Source organism: Chlamydotis macqueenii, chromosome 1 (assembly GCF_036417535.1).
Source record: "Chlamydotis macqueenii isolate bChlMac1 chromosome 1, bChlMac1.mat, whole genome shotgun sequence".
In the NCBI taxonomy this organism is placed as follows: Eukaryota; Metazoa; Chordata; class Aves; order Otidiformes; family Otididae; genus Chlamydotis; species Chlamydotis macqueenii.
The window spans coordinates 132258121-132278951 of NC_141556.1; the positions used below are offsets into that span (position 1 = coordinate 132258121).

At 39.3% G+C, this 20831-nt stretch overlaps 1 protein-coding gene across 3 annotated transcripts in view; it reads left to right on the forward strand.

Annotated features, from left to right (window-relative positions):
• SH3KBP1 (SH3 domain containing kinase binding protein 1) overlaps positions 1-20831 on the forward strand; it is a 239903-nt gene that overhangs the window by 72191 nt on the left and 146881 nt on the right. For all 3 annotated transcript variants that reach the window (XM_086767422.1, XM_086767439.1, XM_086767432.1), the window contains exon 3: positions 16705-16828. In XM_086767422.1, the coding sequence (XP_086623548.1) occupies positions 16705-16828 (124 nt within the window). The remainder of the gene's footprint in view (positions 1-16704; positions 16829-20831) is intronic.

Here is a 20831-nt window from a genome sequence, read left to right on the forward strand (position 1 = left end):
AATGGAGACTAGACCATTCCTTTTGACCTGTGTGTGTATTTAATAAATATTTAGTAATTCAGGAAACATGGAATTGACCAGTACTTGCACAGTACAGCACTTATTATACTCAAGCTTATTTTTTGCTTTTTTTAGAGCTTCTTCCTGTTATTGCACCTCTATTTGAGTGGGTCTGGCCGCAGCGAATTTGAGGTAAAGCTTATCTAGCTAAGGAAGCAAGTGATTTTTTTTTTTTTAAGCATATTACATAATAGTTATAAGCATGATTTTTAAGGAATTAGTGTGCTTTGAAATTGTTAGTTTAGGAGCTTCTTGTAGCTGGTAGAATTGCAGGCCTTAGCAGATTGACTAGTAATTACCAAACATATTTGATCATATCAGTTACTTCCCACTTTATAGATGAAGGCCCTTGCCCCAGCACTTCTGCTGTTCAGCAGGCTCATGTAACTCTTGTCACCGTCCACACCCTGTTCAGTACGCCAGAAAAATTGAAGTCCAAAGCAAACAAACTCTTTCCTTGTGCCCTGTAGTCTTTGTCAACTTAAATTTAGTGATAGTGTAGATGGTAGATAATGAAACACGTGTTGAAAATGCCTACCTCTGAAAATACCTGTAAATACTTAGAAATCCAGTGAAGTAGTTGCCGTGCAAAACTTAATGTGGTGGAGGGACAGAAGGTATATGAAAAGTGGCCAGCAGCAAAATGTAGGATCAGACAATTCTCTTTCAAGGACTGAAGGCTAAATTGAGATACTGTTACAGGCATCTATGAGTTTCATCTCCTTAAATGAGTACTGGCTACACCATACCTGTTTGTTTTCATCGCTTGCAGGTGTGCACAGGCCACCATCCCTGGGGATCTACTGAGATATTGCTTGCCTTTGACATCTTTACATTTACCACCATTTATAGGTTTATGAATGTCACTTCTACACCTGAGCACTTGTGTGGTACAGTGCAGACACATCCAGACTAGTACATGTAGCGCCGGGTTATGACTGCCTGTCCACCTCCCCGGCTCTTTGTGGGGTTTCCTTTCAGCTGTGGACTTCAAGGTGCTTGCCAGGCCCTTGGATCTAATGGTTGCTGCTTACCTGCTCTGCATTCATGCTTCTCTTTATCTAGCATAACATCCTATAAGGCCTTGTTTCTTTCCAGACTTGTATTGAGATTGAAAGGGATTGCTTCTTCTTTTATTCTTTTCAGTGTAGTATGGTTTGTATTTATCCCTGTTTCCTTGTCACAGATCTCAGTATCAAGTCTACCACTCCCATGAATTCTGGGCAGTGTCCCTCACAGGCCTTGCCTAGAGTGGTTAATGACTTTCCTGAAGTAGTCTATTAGCTGATTTGTGATTACAAGTATACTATGAACAAAGTAGAGCACACTTATGGCTTTTTTGTTGTTGTGTTTTGTTTAGTTTTTTAACTACTGCTGTGCAAGTTGTCCTAGATAACTTTTATGTTTCTCAGTATTCCCCCATCTAGCCTGGATCACACAGAGAGAGGAACAGCGCAGTCAGTGTTAAGAAATGCGGACAGGGTTTGAGTCTTGTTTTTCTTGAGGAATGGGCTTTTAGATACAGCTCGTTCAGTACAGATTTCTTAAACCACAATATGTTCAGTTTCTTTTACTGATTATGTTCTTTCAGGGCCCACTTCCAGAAATAAATTAGTTTTTTTTCTTTTCTTTTTAGTTTCCCATACAACTCAAAGTTATGAGTGATACTGAGTATGAATTCTAATTTGAAGTGGCTGTTACAGTACTTCTAGCATAAATATTTGTTCGTTCTTATTTTTTTTCTAATCACACAAGTTTTAATAATCCATCAAAATTAAGTTGATTTTGTGTACGTGTGTGTTTCAAATGCTTGAATGTTCAATAATTTTTATACAGTCTATGGAGACTATTTGCATACAAGTATGCAGTATCTGCCCGTTATCTCCAGATACAGCTAGCGGAGGGAGGACAGCGAGGGAGGTGATTTCATGGCATGTTACAGCTACATCTTCAAATGCCAGTGATTCTGTATTTTCATTAATCGTTATATAGTGAGACTGGGTGACTTTTGCTGTTGCTTGTCAATAGCCAGCCACTTTTTACTAATTAATTGTTACTGAGAAGACTGAGTGTTACTAGATTTTGTGTTGTTTCCAAGGAGCAGAGGAAGTTATCTCCACTATCTATGTGTAAACTATACTTCTTGACCTGGAGTAAACTTGTCAAGAAGGACTCCCAATGAAAACAGAAGAACCAAGTAGTTTCTGCTTTGATGTGTCAAAGTTAATCCTGTAAAGGTAAAAAAAAACAAACAAAACCTGCACCTGAACTTGAAGCTGTTTGTGGTGAAGGAGTTTAAATCTACATACATCTGGGATATCCCATAATTTCTAGAAGCTGTTAGAGTAGCTGGCCTTTTCAATAAGAAATACAGTAGCTAGCCTTTTCAATAAGAAATACAGTTCAGAGTCAGGATGGATAGAGAATCCTCTTGTGAATTGCCTGGAAGGAAATTACTCAGCTCTGCCTGCAAACTTTGTGAGTTCAATCTTTGTCACAAATGTACTCTCTTCTGCTAAATGAAATTCCTCCCTATTTTCTTCAGGAAATGTTTGTATTTGTATTAATTATCCAATGATTTTTGTGGTGGCTTAATTTTCTCTGATTTGTGTTTTGCATACATGCATTTATCTTTTACAGCGGAGAGCTACTTTTGAGGCAAGCTGCCGCAAGGGAACAAAAGTTAAGTCATATATTGTCATTTTTCCTGTCTTCCCAAGATTTGTGCAAGTTGATACTTGGCCAAATTTCAAGGCACAGTTCTGCATATATGTAATTGGAGACATAGCAGTTTCATAGTTAAGGTTACACTAAAGTATTTAATTGAAATGTAACTGAGCCCTTTTCAACACGTGGGAATAACACCCAGTGTCTTCCCTCAGCCTACAGCACTCATAGACCCGGGAGTTATCAGCTGTTCTAAAATGAATTATTCTTTTCTTGATAAGTTGGTCAGCAAAAAGCTCACGTAAAAAGAGTTGCTAATGCTTAGATGAACAGATAGGTCTTCCTTCCACATACAGCATATGCATATTTTTCTTCTTGATTCTTGTTTAAATGTAAAAATGAAAACTTACGTATTAAGTTTTTAATTAAAAAGTACTTAAAGGCTCATAAAGCCATAAACTCATAGGAGTTTATGGCTGCTGAAATCTTCATATTTCTGCTTGCTGAGTCAGTTGCATCATCGTTCGGTGACGCTCAGCAAGGGGAGCAAATTCAGAGGAGTCAATACTGGAGTTCCAGTAGATCTTTCTATATGGCCAGACTGCACTGTTTCTTCATCCTTGATGACTCATATGCACCTGCTCTCCACTTGCTTTCTTTTAATTCTCATCTTAAACTTTCCTTTCCCCTTGGCAGAACTATATAATTAGTACTTTTCTTTCACCTCTGTCTTACTTATGAAGCTGGAGTTTTAATAGCAGTGAGCCTCATGCATGCTGGTACCACATCCCACACTGGGAAGCACTGTAAAATGGCTGTCTCTGCTTGGAAGGAGACTTATCCAAACAAAGATCATACTTTCTCATGCAACTTTTCTTATCTGTAAACAGGAATCCTGCTGGGTGTGCTAGGCAGATATATATCAGTTTTTCTCATGTGGACTTTACTTTTTTTCTTTTAGTTCAAGCCAATGAGTCTGTGTGGCTCTGATATCCATGGAAGTTTGTTTAAAGTTTCATGCTGGCTGAATAAACACTAGGTTGAGAAAGTGCAAAGGTAGTTTCAGTATGATGCATTACTTAAAGGTAACATGCCAATCTCTCTTGCAAACATTGAGTAATTATGGGATTGAGTAATTTGAGGTGAGGATCGTGATCACTGAATCTTCTCCCATCTGATGTGCTAGGCTGTGTCTCTCCTACAAATACCAATTGCATATCAATCTCTCTCAGGCAGCTGTAACACTCACCATCCCTTTTTTATTCTTGAGCAACACTCTTCACCGTTCTGGATCAGTGTTGAGCATGGTTATTTCTACTGTTTACATTCTTTATACCTTTTTCTTTCGGATAAGACCTAAATATAGAAGGTTGTTCTGCTTGAATAGATTGACCCATTCATCTCCTTTTGCATGCCTCTTCCTTTTTCACAGCTGTAAAAGAGTGGACAGAACACACAAAGGGCCTAGAAGTTCTACCACAAAAAGTTTTTTCTGGAGACCTCACCTTACTAAGAGAAAGTAATCTGAAGGGTAGAGGACAGCCACTGCATTTCTCCATGGCAGCCAGTGAATTTTTGAGACTTGTTGTTTAAGGTTTGGATCCGTTTTCCCAGCTCTTAAGACTTTATGAATAGGACTATCTTTTCTAAATATCAAGTCTTTAGGATTAAGTCTAATACTTCCAAATAAACCTGTGACCTACTTTTTATAAAGGGATTTCCATGGTTCTGGGACATCTTTTAGTGGGGATTATTAAAAATCTTACTCTGAATCTTTTCCGTTTCATCTGTTGGTTTTTTTTTTTTCCCTAAAAAAAGACCTCTTTGATTTTTGTGGTGAACTTTTGCATGCCAGACACTGGAAAGAGAACCGCCACTGGAGAAGAGTGTATCAGCAACATGCTGGAACTCAAGGAGGCTGTACTAAACAAAAAGAAATCCACAAGGTGTATGACCCCATCCCAAACTCACATGAATTAACCTGTACCTGCTGTAGTGTTTGCAAGAAGCAAGGTCAAATTAAGAAGGAAAATAATTAAGTAACAGATTTTGCTTGACAGCTGAATGGTTGTAAGACTTGAGGAATGTGGCTGTCAGAAGTGCTGAAATTGTTGGTGCTTAGCACCAGGAAAAACTGGAATCATAATACACTTTCTTGTGAAGCTGTGGCAGGTGGATGCCAGCAATATTTATGAAGAGACCTCTAGCCCTGTACTGTCAGACTGCAGAAAGAAGAGTGTTAAATGCTAATCTCTGATTTACAAGTCTGGCAGCGCATACTGTTCACATGGTGTGTGATTTGAATAATTATGTGTCTACTCCTGATCTCATTAACCCTGATTTAATCCAGAATCTTATTTCATTAATGCCTCCTAGCTTTCATACAACTGGTTATGCAAACAAACAAAACCCTAAAAATCCTGTAACAGTGTTAGTATCTGTCCAGTTAAATATTTCCATGAGCCCTTTTTTCTTCTTGGAATAAGTCTTGGCTTGTTTGAGGAGACTCTTTTAAAATACCAATGCATCTTCAGGAATCTCAATTTTAATTTTACTCGCTGTGAAATTACACAACGCTTACCCAATCTGTGTAGGTTCAGTGGACTTCTCTGCATAACCTTTATAGTTGTATGCTGTAAAGGGTTGAGTAACTGGGTTGATTTAATAGAGTAGCATGTATTTGAAGACAGGTCTGTCAAAGAACAATAGTAATCTGTGTAATTTGCCCAAACATTTTTAAGGCACAGTTGTTCATTCTGTAATGTAGAATTATGTGATTAAAGACTTCTGTCAGAATTTGTATTTTTCCCGACCTGTTAATTGGAAAGAAAAATGATTGTTTGGACTATCACCAGGGTTTTTTAAAATGTGGTTGAAATGAAAATGTTGAAGTTCTATGCAGCTGTATTTTCTGATTTTCTGTATTTTGTATGTTTTGCGTAGCACAGTGACTTTCATTCAAGTTTTGGGTTTGTTTTTTTTGTTTTGTTTCTTTTTTGCTGTACAACGTATCATTTAGAGAAGATAAATCCTTTCATTAAAATTTTTTCAATATGATTTTAAACAGAGAATGCAAGGCACTGAATGAGTCAGTTAATGCTCTCATTAGAAAATCCTGCTGTTAAGGATCATCTGGTGTGTGATAGGAGTCTGCATAAAGGATTTGTGCTACTTAGTCTCTTTCTGAACCTGTCTGTGTCATACAGATAGTTTATCTGGTTATCTAACATTACAATTTGTGGTAATGTTGCTTATTGCTTTTTTTCCAAGAATGTGTGTCTTTTTCTGTATTGGTCATCTACTTCAAATTGTATGGTTGTCAGAGGGAACAAAGATACCACCCTGGAAATTTATGGAATCAAGTAGTTTCTTGTATATCTTATTTACTTTGCTTTACATGGTGATATGCACAGGGCTTTTTATACTGACAGCAGAAATATTTCTACTACACGAAATATGAATTTATCACCCTCTAAAACTGTAGTCCGTTACAGCAGGCTTTTTTAATATGGCCAGAGGCCTGTGGGGGAAAATTAACATGCCAAATTCTGGTATATCCCATTCTCTGCTTAAAGAAATCATATTGTACTTTCAAGCAAAGTAATAATGCTTCTAATAATTGGATGAAAATGGAGCCTTTGTGAGTAAAAACTTAATTCTGTTAAAAAGTGAAATTGCTTGAATAATTTGACTCTGCTGGAGCTTAACGAAGAGGAAGCTGGCCAAGGAGCACCTTTTGTGCCTCCCACAGTACCTTGCCACAGTACTCTGAGATGCAGAGAGGAGCATGCATGTGTTTCTAAGTACCTGCACAGATGTTCAGATGTATGTGTGTGTGTACGAATGTTGAGACCATTGGGCACCTGAAACATACAGACTGTACTGTGCTGTTGTCAAGCACAGGTGAAAGGCAAGAGATCCAACTGATGAGAGCCTGGCTGGCCATCCATTGTCATGAAGGTTATGGAAGTGAGAGAGGAGGAGGAGGGCGCCAGTTAAAGAGGTTGGTTGCCAAGCATCTTCCTTGTGGCAATCCCTGCTGCAGCAGTGCCTCTTGCCCCAATCCCCACTACTCATGTTGCTAAATATGTAAAGCAGAACAAATTCTCAGCCCCTTTAAGATTAATCCTCAGTCACTCTCAGATTAAAACTGGGGTGTGCTACAGGGCTTAAAAAAACCCAACAAACAACTGGCACAGTTTGCTGGCAGATACCTTGGTGTCAGTATGAAATAAGGAAATCACTTCCAGTTCCTGTGCAGGTTATGAAACCTGCTGTAGCCATACAATGTGATTCTCTGTAAGGTTTCAGAAATGTAAAGCTCCTTTCAGCTCTGCAACTTGTCCACTTTAATTTTTAGAGTCTTTGGGTCACCATCTCCCAAGTGCCTTGTGCATGGGTGGTGGAACTGTGTAGACCTGTTCTGTTGTCAAGGTGACAAGTTCTGTTCTCCTCACCTCTTTAAGAAATGTATCACAAGCTTCTGCTTTTGTACTTCTCACCTACCAGGGGAACCTGTGCATAAAGATCCGCAAATTTACTAGCTGTCTTTCAAAGGCTTCCTTAAAGGTGTCTTGTCACAGGGCTTACAACTTGGTGATAAGTGCTTATGCACCTGGCCCATGCTGGTGACTTCTGCTTCTTCATCTTTCCTGCCATCTGCTATTTCTGTTTATCAGTTATACTTTTTCTTACACCTAAATTGTAACATCTCAGTGGGAGGTACTGTCATTTTTTCTGCCACCATGGTGTGGGACCCATAGGTGCTGTTAGAGTACCTGCTAGAGAGGAGATTCGAAACAGAGCATCAGGCCTGGGCCGCTCTCCTCTCCTCAGCATGCCAATGTGGAGTTGAGGATGAATCGAGTGGCTTGGAATAACACCCAGCATAGCATCTTTTTCCTATTTGCCTTTTTTTATTGCTCTAATTATCGTTTTCAGCCTTGGTCTGTTAAATGCATTAAGATGTAATTAATTGCTTTTCTTGATGTAGAGAAGCTAATCACTGCTTATAGCCAAGCACATCTCCAAACCCCACACCACAGTGAGCAAGGAGTGTATTCTTTTATCCTGCTCACTTTCTGTGAGTCAGTTGTATATTTGCTACACATTTTTTAAAATGTTCTACCCACTTTTCTTGCTGTTGTATTCCTTGCTGTTTCTCAATCTCTTATTTTTTTCTTTCTGTTTTCTTTTATTCTTTTCCATTTCTTTTTTTTTTCCTGAAATTTAAAAAAAAAACCCCTAAATAGAGTAGGTGAATGTGAGCTGTCTCCTTTTGAACTGAAGAATGAAATCTGAGGCTAAAGGCATGGAACAAGGAGGTTTTTTGACCTGAGTGGACACAGGAAAACATGCTCATGTTCATATGAAAACAAAACTGAAAGATTGTATAAGACTTAACAAATCTGAGAGTTTTGTTAATTTGATTATAAAACATGCACTCAGCTTTCTAAATAGCACAAGGCTTTCTACATATGCTAGAGTGCGTATTTTATCCAGAAGACCTTTTATTATTGGAAGGATGTACAAAAGATGTAACAAAGCTGTATCAAAAAAAGGAAGAATGTGGAGATTCTTTAAAATAGGAGCTTCAGTTTGCTGTAGCGTACTGGGTATTGGTGTGTAGGAGAGGAACAGAGGAATTCAGGTGTGGCAGTGTGGCCTCCTTAGAGCTGTCGTACAGAGGGCATCGTGACACAGGCATCTCAGGCTGGAGCGATCAGGGAATGTTCAAACATGGATATCACTGAGAAGTTACCAGCAGTTTAAGCAGGAGCTGGTTGACTTGTGCCTCCAGTGGCACAGTATTTTTGCAGTTAATGTGGAACACACTGGCTGTAGGAGTTAATTTTCTTTCGTAACAACTGTTGCTTTGTCATTTGCGTAGTAATTTTTTTTTGTTGCAAGTTGTTTGCACTAAATGCAAACTATTAATTTTTTACCAGGGTGTTTTCATGTGACCCAATATGTTGTCCCAAATGTTTGAGATATTACCCCTACGTTAAGTAAAGTTTATAAATAACATTAATAATAAAATTAACATTTAAATGCTGCAAGAATGATGCACATGACAGATGGGCTGTTGAAGCCTTTACTTATGGCTGTGTAATGAATTGATGGCTGTGCAGGCTAGGTTCTAGATGCATATGATAAATAGCTGAGCATCTGCTGACAGGAAGCTTTTCATAAGGGCGTCTGTCTGAGAAGCAAGGGCAGCACTGTGGCCTTGCCTGAGCAGCCAGGCAAACAGCTCTTCTGACTGTATGGGGATGGTATTCAAGAGTTTATTTGCGCTGGGGGAGAGAAAAAGAAAATATTGCATCTTTTTAATGTAACACAACAAGGAAAAAAAAGGAGTGTAAGGTGCATCAGAGCCTTCATCCTTAACGTGTTTCATTTTGCATGCTGCTACTGTTACTGCTGGAATAGATACGCTGCTCAGCATATAAAACTCAGCGAACAAATAATGCTTTTCTCTGTCAATCCATAGATCAAATAGAAGTCGTGTGAGCCACAGAAGTTCAGCTTGATTTTGATGGCTAGATACAGAAACGAAAGAACTCTTTGAGAGGGGCTGAGGAGGCTGTGGTTTAGAAATAAGGCCAGAACTAGGCAGTACTAGCACAAACCAGGAGGCTTATGAACTGTAACCCATTTCTTTTTTTGAAGATTATGTCACATGCCTGACAGGCAGTTGGGAATGTGTTTCCTGTAAACTTGGGATAAGCTGGTAGTGAAAGAGGAGAGAGGATGTGGAATCCTGCTGTAGCAAAATAGAGCGTAACTTCTGTCATGAGCTCAAATGATGTGTGTAATAGCAGTGTGGGATCTATGGCACTGCCGGGGAAGTGTGCTCTCCAAGCTGTCCTTCCCACTCTACTTGCTGCCAGAGCCACTGATGTCTCCTGTCATGTCATCAGCTAATGGAGACATCTCGGTCTTGATTTTGTGGTGCTTGAAGGTCCCATGTTTCTGCTTCTGTGTCTTGGAGCTGGTAGTTGTCCTAGAAAGGAGAAGCCAAAAACTAGTGAATCTCAAGTGATGCAGAAGCCAGGGAAATGAAAGCTAGGTTTCTTTATTGTCTCTTGAACATTGTGATTTTGCTTTTTATGGAGTTTGAGGAAAGTGCTATGAAGGTATACTGGATTTTAGTGCTGCCACCATCTTTCTGGTTGAAAATGATTTTCACATTGGTGCTAGCTCAGTTGCCGGGAAGATTTCTTCCAACTTTGGTGCTGGATATGTTGTTTATTTCATAGTAGAGCTAGAAGACTCTTGACAATATCAGAGTTGCATTTATATCTAAGCACATTTATAATTTTAGTGAAAATGTCACAGGAAATGACTCAGGAGGACTAAATATTGCATTGATGTGCTCTGCAGCAGAGTTATATTTTGAGATTTTACTATAAATGGGTAGTTGAATTCATATATTGTTTGAAGTTACAGACACTGTTTGCAGGAAATCATGGTGGCAATCATCTCTTGAAATGTAAAGTATGATTTTTGAGAAAAGAGATTAAAGGAAAAGCATTCTGTATCTTAGAGGGGTCAAAGCGCTCCTGGCATTTCCATTGTCATCTTTTGATAATTCAGATGTGTTACGTGGTTTCCCCCCGGCTGCATATGATTCTGGATTCTTATTCCTGTTGCCATATTTGGCTTCAAGCAATGTATACACTGTAGATTTCTGAATTGTGAAAGCCTCATTATTTCTCAACTTTTATCTCTTTCAGTATACATGTGCCTTTTTTTTTCAGAGAGCTGTGATTTTGATTAAACCTCTTGCTTCCAGTATGCAAGAACTCTTTTTCCCTTTGCACAAGGAAGCCATAGATAAATCGCCTTGTAGTCTGATAGTGATTTTTCTCATAATTTTTCATGAGGAATGAATTGTTGGCTGGAGCATTTCATACCTGCAGCAGAATAGCATTTCATTGCATTTACAGTCGTGGAAAGGGTTGCAGCAATTTCCTCAAATATTTTAATCTGAGTTTCCTGTAAAGGTCAAAACTGCTAGAGTAAAAAAAATCTTGAAACTTTGGTGTAGCGACTATGACAAAAGTTCTTGTACTTTCCTTCAGACTTGGTAACAGGTATCAACTGTAACTTTTGTGGCTGACCTAATTCAAGAATTTCCTATAAATTAAAGGAAACTTTTTGATAGATGAGTGGAAACTTCAGCAAGTAGACACACAGATAGAATATTGCTATGTGGTGGGGTTTCATCACACTATATAATTTGTTGTTAGTTAATATTTTGTCACATTGTAAAGCTCACAAGCTTATGGAAAATGTCTTACAAATTTTCTGTGGCTCATACTGGTGTAGGATTGGATTAGAGAGGATCCAAATAAAACCAGTTCAAGTATTGTCTAGGATTTTGTGTTTCTTTGGCGAAACCGTATTTCAAAGTTTGCTAGAAGAAAATAATCTTTTCCTGGTGATTTGGCTGTTTGCATCTATGCAGTAAGTTTGAAGCCTAGTTACAAAAAAAAAATTTTTTTTTTAGATATTAAAGAGGCATACAAAGTTTAAGGGCCTTTAGAGTACTCTAAAATATGTTTATGTTCTCGTAAATCTTTGAAATTGTGTTATTTCATCAAATCAGACTTAAAGTTTATTTTTAAAGTTCACAGGGACTTTTTTTACAGAACTTCTCAGATTGAGGATACCTCTTCCCAATAAGAGCTCGTTCATATTGGAGTCACTCTGAAACCCACATACACAGGAGGTGGAAGCTGTCTTAAAATTTGTGGCATCAAGAGGGCTCGGTTTAGATTTAGTGGTTGAAATGTGAGGTTGTTTACTTAAGGGCTGGGTTCTCAAGGCATAGCCCCTTGAAAATGATCTGCTAATAACCTGCAATTATTTTTGTGTGGGCTAGGAAAAAATGCAGCATTTTGACGCATGAAATTTATACCAGGCAGTGCCCGAAAATCAAACATCAAATAGTTACCAAAGATGAGGTTTAGAGATATTTTTGAAGCTGTTAACACTATGAAAGCCTACCTCTTTGCAGGTTCGCCATGTGAGTGAGACAACTGCTCATTCTGCAGAAACATCTCGGTATGAGAGGGGTGGGCAAGATGCTTGTGGTGAGGTGAAGAGCCAAGCACTGCAGTTTGGATCCTTTCAGGCCTCTTCTCTTGAGGCCTTGTGTGGGGCTCTCCATGGATATTTCTCTTTTGAACTTGGTTCTGGAAAAGGCTTTCTAGGTCATTGAGTCTGGTCTGACTAGTGTTGTCACCAAAGGGATTCCTAATGAAGGTATTCACGCTGTGTCGTTTTGAGGAGACTCAGCATGCTGCAGATGTCCTGCAGTACCTGTCTAGTCCCTCTTGTCCTACTGAAGGGCCGATTGGCCTACAGTGAGTGGTGGTTGTATCTAATCAGGGTGTGAGTATGTTTGCTGCAGTTGAAATACCACCAGAAACCAGTGCAGGGATCCTGGTCAGGAGAGACACTGGGCAGACAGCTAATTGTAGGTCGATTTGTTGTTGTTGTTGTTCAGCATTTTAGAGCAGTGCAATAAAGTCTCTTACTTTTCTTGTTTCTTCTCTCTTTTCATACACAAGCTCTTTCTTCAAGAAACAACAGTACCTGAGCTCACAACTGGATTATTAGTTTCTGTTCATCCTCTTCTATAACCACTAGTGATAGAACAGCAAGCTTTTCAGACTGTGGTAGTTGCATTTACCAAATATGCAAGATTGTCCTTTTCACTGTATTTTTTTGCAGTGAAATAAAGTGAGTTGTCTTTGTATATCTAGAGAGTTACTTGTGTTTGTTTTCATTCCGTCTTTCAAGCAGAAATGCAATTTTCAATAGAACATCATAGTGTTTTAGAGTAATAACCTATTTTTTTTACAGCAGGTAAGAATGGGGGTAGATATAAAGGGCTATGTATTTCTGAATTTAACAGCCCCTTTCTTTATCATGAGGATAAGAGGCGTAGCTCAACTTGCATGGCAAAAACCTCTGTCCTGCCCTTCCTCTGCAGGCTCACCTCTTCCCCGTTGCCTGTTGGGAGCAGCCACTGTGCAGGGTTATGTGCTGAGCCGTGCCCAGGCACCACGCAGGAGAAGGCTGGGCAATGTGGACCCGGAGGTGTGTTAGCAATGAAACAGTCATGGAGAGGGCCAGTGTCCGGGCTCTGTTTTGGCCACAGCTGAAGAAAACTCATAAAATCATAAGGTCCCCGAGGGTGAGCGGTATAGAAGAGAAGACAGCACAGAGACAGAAAGAAAATACTAGAGAGAGAGTTGAAGACAGAGGATGTCATATTGACTCTGATGTTTGCCGCAGGCTGCAGCAGCGAGGATTCTTGAGGTGTGGGGCTTTTGTTTGATTTTGGTTGTATGTTGTGCTGTAGACTAAGAGCAGGAATAGAAAAGATGCGCAAGTGTCTTAAAGCTGGCATAACTTCTCTGCTGCAGAATGTGTGCTGAGCTGCTTAGATACGGGCTTCCCATAGGGTATTGCTAAGTATGAGTATGCTCCTGATAAGATTCTCGCTTAGTATGACTGGCTTGGCTTTTGCTTGATTTCTGTTTCATTATGTACAGAATTCTTCACTTTTGCTTTCAATTCCCTCCTGGATCTGTAATTTCATGCTGCTGGGTTTGATCCCATTATGTTACTGTGGGCAGTAGCTATGAAAAATTATGACCCTTCTCATGAGCATCAGAGGAGACAGTGATGAAAAGTAGCCCAAACCAGTACTAGAAAGGTAGAAAAAAAATCAATCCTTAGATGATTTTGGTGGCTGCGAGGTGCTGTACCTTCTATATGAGTTTCAGCTTAGTGGACACTTGTGTATGTCTGTCTTTTTTCCAAGAATAGTGGACAAGGAAGGAAATGTACTACTTCCCACTCTACAAACAAGTGCCAGTGTTTAAGGGTTGGCTTGTTGTATTCCTGTTGATTTTTTTCAGAAGCAAAACAAGGCTCCCTCAAAAAGCTGTCAGCAGCAGCAAAGGCCTCAGAGTCAAACATCTGCAGACTTGAGGCTGCAGCACTGCTTTCTCTATATAGCAGACAATTTTCTCTATCACTTTTGAAGTTGCAAATAGGATTTTTAAAATAAGAAACATCATGCTTTTGTTTCAGAATTTCTGAGTTGAGGATTTAATTACATTGTGACATAAAGAATGGAAAATAATGTACTAATGACACACAGGAAGCAAGTTATAGCAAGATGGGGTCTTCTGCAGGTTATTGTCTTGTGGTCCTGTGGTTCACATGAGAATGCTGTTTGACTCACAGATTCTGTTTAAATTGTAGATAATTTTTTAGTATATTGTGAGTTTGTCACCTATCTGCAAAATAAATGTAAAGCTTCAATATAACAAGCTTTAGGTGGACTCATTTATTATATATTTTAATTTTTAAGAATGTGAAAAAACCTAGTGGAATGATATATGTATGAGCCTAGTCCATTTTTTTTAAGAAAGTGATATAACATTTTCTTCTAAATGCATGTACTGTTCTTAAATTATCTTATAGTTCCCTTTATACAAGAACTGTGTGCAATATTTTTCTGTAACAGCAACATCTATCAACACAGGTGCATTCACTTTTCATATACACATTCATTTACATTTGTTATTTCAGTTCTGATGGTTACTGTGATGAGTTGGATTTTAGATACTATTTTACCTATGTGATGGCACTAGATAAAATATTAATTGTACCCTTGGTGGAGAGAAGTTTATAAAACTTTTATCTCTGCTAATGGAATACTGATACACAGTAAATGCCTTGTGCAGATGCAGAAGACTGTATTAGTGTTGTGTAGCTAATAGTTCAGCTTTGAAATACCCATTGGATTGGAGACATAAAAGGTTAGAAAAACAGTTATGAAATTCAAGTTTAAAGTGCATCTTGTAGAGAGCGACTTGGAAGTTCTTATTTTGCTTGATGCTGTTCTGAGGTAACAACTTCAGAAACGCCAAATAGAAATTTGCTTTCTATGGTTTAGTGCTCATGTCTGATACAGTGGAAAACTAAGTAAGATCTACAGTATTTCCTGTGTATGGTACAGTGCTGTGGCATGGTGGAGGTTGCTACTACACGTGAATGTACAGGAGCTGAAAGGGAGGAGGAGCGGTAGAGGTTTTTTACTAGGGAAAGAGTTTGTCCAAAGCCATCACTTGTCCCCGACGCCTGCTCAATGTAGAAGATCTCAACAGATTTGCCGATGATACCAAACTGGAGGGGAGCAGTTGACATGCTCAAAGGCAGGGCTGCTGTTCAGAGGAACCCAGACAGGAACCTTATGAAATCCAGCAACGTAAAATGCAGATTCCTGTCCCTAGGAAGGAGGAATTGCTGGCAGACATACAGATCTGATGGGTTTGGGAGCAGCTCTGCTGAAACAGACCTATAGATCCTGGTGGACAGCAAGTTGAACGTGAGCCAGTCATGTACCCTGGCATCAAACACAGCCAGCAGCATCCTAGGCTGCATTAACAGCCTGCACACCAAGAGAAGTGATAGTCCTCCTTTACCTTGTGCTTTTTAGTCCACATCCAGAATACAGCATCCCATTTTGAGTCCTCCAGTAAAAGAAAGACATTGATAAGCGGGAGTAAGTTCTGTGTTATGGGAGCTGGAGTGTGTGCCCTGTGAGGAGATGCTGAGGGAGGTGGGCTTTTTCAGCCCGGAGAAGCAACAGCTTTGAGAGGACCTTCCAGTACACACAAGGAGGTTATCCAGAAGACAGCGCCATGCCCTTCGCAGTGGTGCCTAGTGTGGAGGACAAGAGAGAGAAGACAGGACTTGAAAAGAAAGTTTCAGGCTGGATATAAGGAAAATTTTTGTCACGAAAAGGACAGTGAAGCAGGTTACTCGTGAGATTGTGCAGTCTCTGTCCTTGGAGGTTTTCAAGACCCAGCTGAGCAAAGACTTGAACAGCCTGGTCTGACCCCAGAGGTAGCCATGCTTTGAGCCAGAGAGGGGAGTAGAGACCTGCTGAGGTCCCTCCCAGCAGGAATGACTCTGCGATTCTGACTTAGGACACAGCTTGGAGCCAAAACTTAACTTATTTTGTCCTTATTTTTGGGTACACGGTAATAAGTAAATTGTTCAGCCTCTTTAGTGCATCAGTTCCCTGTCTATAAAATGAAGGTAACACTACTTGTCTACCTCAGTGATGTTTCAGGATAAGACATATGAAAGGCTATGATATTTTGGATGCTTTGGCAAAGTAGATATAGACGACCAAGCAGGTAGATCTTTACAGTCTGCCTGAGAAACCGATAGAGAGGTGTTGTGCATCTTCACAAGCACTAACTGTAAAGTCTTGGGAAGCTGTTTTCTGTGGGTTTACTTTCATGAAACTTCACCATATATTTTCTCTCTGTGTTGATCACCTTAAAAGGTAGTCAGCTACAAAATGTGTTAGTGTTAGCAACGACTCTGACAGCAGGCTCTCTATATGCTTCTGCCAATTATGGTAACACTTGTCATATTTTCCTAGTTAATATTTCTCTTCCTGCTATGGTTGTTGTTTCTGTGGGCTTCTCAACAGAGGGGAAGCAGACTTGGCTGCTTTTACATCAGGAGCACTGAACCTGGTTCTGCCCTGTGCGTCAAATGTACAGCTAATTGATGGATAAACTGAGAAATTTGTTTTGTTTTGTTTTTCTTTTCTCCCACCTTTTCAGCTTTGGTAATCTTTAGTAAGAGATTTGCAAAAGCTGTCCTACAATTTTTGCACATAAATAAGGAATTGACCTCTTTTAAAAAGAAAAAACAATACTATCGGTCAGAAGAGTTACTGAAAAGTGCTTTCATTTTGTGGCATTTCAATTTATAAAGAGTCTTTGAGGGAGCATTAGAATAGGCAGGGGTGTATACATAGAAGTTTTAAGAAATCGTGGGAGCTTGAGATTTAGAATATTCTTTAGTACCTTTTTTTAACCGTTTCTTCTTTTTCTTCTCCCTCTCCATCTGCCTTTTCTTCTGCAGGAAATAAAGAAGGACATGAAGAAAGAAAATACTGCCAACAAACCACCAGAGAAGCCTATAAATGAAGTTTCCAATGGAAGCCCTTTACTGTTGTCTGAGACAATTATTAGAACCAACAAAAAAGGTATAGTATATGGAAGCTTAAATGCAGATTAAATTCAGACCTTTAAAAGAGCAAAATGTAAACCTTCCTAGTTCTAGAAATACAGCTGTAGTATATTCAACTGTAAAGGCATAGCAGGAATAATAATAATTTTTAAAAATCTCATTGTCCTCTTAGACTGGCACATGGATGCATGTATTATGTCTAATATTTCCACATTAATTTGCACAGACATCCCTTTCTTCTTAAAGAAATCCTTTCTAGATACATTTAATTAAGTAAAGCTGTATGAGGAGATTACTAAAGCTTATTAAAGTAAGGAACTGACAGCTCGCATATATGGAGGTTTTTGTACAGTGATACCAGTCCACATTCATGTATTCATGTTTTAGCTGGGACAGAGACTAGTTTCTAACAGAGAACTTGGAAAAAAGAGGGAAAAAAAATAAGGTGGAAAACATAAAGCTTAACACATTCATTTCCTTGGAAGTGTCTATCACTGTCTTCTGTTTCACACTGGAATGTGTGCTCTTCATGTCTGGCTTGAGTCCCAATGCAGATTCCTGTGTAGGATTTTGTGTTGCTAAAATTAAAGCCTCCAGATCTTCTGTCTCTTTCCCTAACCCCCAGTCCTGCCCTTAGAAATATCAGAGCAAACAAAAAAATTGGCGGTATAAAAGCTGGATTTTTCTTTAGGTTATGTTCATATTCTCATTTGTTTGTGGGAGGACAATTGGCTATCTGCAAGAGATGAGCTGTATTTTTTCCTGGAGAATTCACTGGACGGTTTCTTGCTTGCTGTCTTATACAGAATAATCTGCTGTCATTAATCATTGCGGTAATGTAATTTCCATTTTGGCATGTCTTCTATACTCTTAGGACTATGCATATGGAAATTTCTCTTCCATATTATCAGCAAATATTGTATTTGAGCTGGCAGTTTGACTAGAGATCTTAAACCTAAGGTTTGCAACTGCAAGTGAGGAAGATTTAATAATTTCTGCAAAACGTATGACTTCCTTTAAAATGTATGGGGGAGTAATCTCTACTTCTTTTGCAAGGAGTGATGTCCTCTGAAAGTAAAAATTGGAAATAAATCTCAAAAAGCTCTGTCTTTTGAGTTTGCAGTGTCATCTTGAATCTGGAGAAACAACCAACTTTTCTGCTTTGGGTCATAGGTTTTTCAAGCAACAGCAGAATTGCTAAGAGTTATTCTTTTTTGTGGCTACTATACAGAACCATATGAGTAGCTGGGTGTCGTAGTTCAGCCCCAACGGGGACCAGACTACGCAGTCTCTCTCTCACTCCCCCCACTCTCCGAGAGAATAGGAGGAGATTTGACAAACAAAAGAAAACCAGAAAAAAAAACAAACACGCGGGTTGAGATTGAACAAAAAGTAAATTTAACAGTAATGACAGAAGAAAACAAGAGAGTGATGGAACACAAATACAGTACAATAGCTCACAACAGATCTCCACATCCAGTCTCTTCCAAGTAGCAGGGGGCCTCCCTTCAGCATCCTCCTCACTTATATACTGAGCATGATGTCAGATGGGATGGAATAGCCCTTTGGCTAATTTGGGTAAATTAACCCCAGCTGTTAGCTAATTAGTTAACTATCCCAGCCATAGGGGCTACCAGCTTCAGTTCTCCACCCAGCTCAGGTAAATATTAACTCTATCCTGGCCAGAACCAGGACACTGGGAAATTATCTAGGGACCAAGTCTGTTCCATATTGCTTCAGCTGCTATTTGGAGAAGGCTAATAGCTGTGGCAGATGCAAAGATTTGGTTCAGTCACAAGGGGATAACACTCCTAGAACACAGACTTTCTCCTCCTCTTCCCTCTGTCTCACAAGCTTTAAAAGATTCAGAAGATAAAGGAAGTTCTCTTTTTCTGTCTGAAGCTGAAGAATACAAAACTTCATATTTATTGAAAGGAGAGAAGCAAAGACTGATGGAAAGATCTGTAGCTTGAGGAATGGGTTAGGTTTGGAAATAGCAGATTTTGTATTAGGATGTTATTGCATTGGATTTCACTGGTGGGGATTGCACTTTTCATGGCTACCTCTACATAGTGTCAGGGTTAGTAAGTTTTTCATTACGGCTGCTTCTCCACAACTATTTCTGTTGCTGCAGAGCAAGGAGTTGCAGCATGCCATACCCTAGCAGTGCAGCTAAGGATGCATAGAGCATAACAAGGCCAAGGGAGCTTCCCCTCTTTTTTTTTCTGGGGTCATTTTGAGCATGGTATGAAAGTAGCCTTGTTTAAGTGAGGTCAGCTAAGCAAATAGTTACTGTTGTGTTCAGTAATAAAGAGTCTATGTGGCAAATCTCCGTGTGAAAAATTGCAAAATTTTACTGAAGAGGGAGCCCTATGTGCTACAAGGGTTCTTTTCTTCAAGTGTCCTTGTGCTGTGGCTTCTATTAAACCCTGCCTCAGTCTGATAACTCATCGCAGAATGTGACTTAATCTGAAATAGGGTACATTTTTTTTCCCCTTCTTTTCTCCTTGTTGGTAGGAAGTGAGGAGGAGAGGGATGCATCTGAAGGCCTTTAGCCACTGTTCATCAGTGAAAATAGTACGCCGTATTATTTATTTACTTGGACAATTCAATCTTGCTGCTTGGAACTTCAGAGCAGCACCAGTGATGTAGGAGTGAAGCATTCAGTGCTGGTGCATTGTTTCTGTTACCAAGATGATGATGAGTCCTTTTCTACTGCTGTGGTGTTACGTTGCATAGTTTTACTACTTAACCTGATTGGCCTAATTTAAGTGGCGGCACTTTAGCAGGCAGTTACACTTTGAGCAGAAGAATCTTGGCCTCTTGGGCTTTTGGCTTATAGAGAGTTTTTCCTTGAGGATTACTGACAAGTGTCCAAGGGTGGTGTTCAAGGAAAATAGCTAAATGATTTATAGAAACATCTAAGTAGCTAAGAGGAAAAGAATGGATTTCTGAACAAAAAAGATATGTAGGTTCCAACTTTGTCTTGTTTGTTCATGCTAGTTATTTCTAAGCACTGCATTGAAGTTAGGGGTTCTTATAATAAAATCAGTGTAAATGGAAATGCCTCTTGTAAAGGCTTCTTTGATCAAATATGTAATGGACATCATTACTACTTTGGATTACAGATATAATCTAGGAACAATTTAAAGTTGGTGCAACACCACCAGTAGTATCCTTCCTGGGTTAGTACTTCCATTACATGATGAGGGTGGCAACTGCTGGTGGTATTATTAGTTGTAGGTCACTGTCCATGAATCATTCAGGGTTTTTTTTTTATAAAGACCAGGAGAAAATTGAATGATTTGTCTACTTTTCACTGGAGTCACTAAAAGTGGACCATTTCTCATCCTTTAATGTTTCTTGCTGACCACAAATACTAGTGACCTGATGGAAACATACAATAGAAATTACTTCTGTGGTGGACATAATTTAGGAAACTGTGTTATGCTTGGCCTTGATGTATTTGTGAGAGCTAATATTTGTAGGTGTTTCCTCTCTTTACTGTTTTACTGGGTTGTAAGTATGACCTAGAAGTTAGGGCTACACCTAAGAAATAACGGGTTTATTTTCTAGGTCTCCCAGAGCTGGTGTGTCAGTTTTGCTAAATCACTTAAACTCTCTTGGCCAAATTACCACACTTCAATTTCCAAGCCCATATACCTTAATGTGTATTGATTTTTCAAATAGGCAGATTATTTTTTTCTGATTTATTGCAGTGGCATATCCAAAATAACTTCCAGAAGTTCCAGGTATCTCTGCCTCAGACTCCCTGTTGGCAAAACCTGGGTTTATACCTACCTCATAAAGATACTGAGATCTACTATAACATGATACCAATGGCAATGAACATATAGGAAACTGAGCATTTTAATATAGCATTCCAGTGAGTTCATGCCTCACCTCTGAAAGGCTCAAGAATAGAACCATTTGCTGTATTGTAGAGGTGGGGTTAGGGAACCATTAACTCTTTGTGCTTTCCCTGACAGTTTCCAGGGCTGCAGTGGCTCCAGGATAGT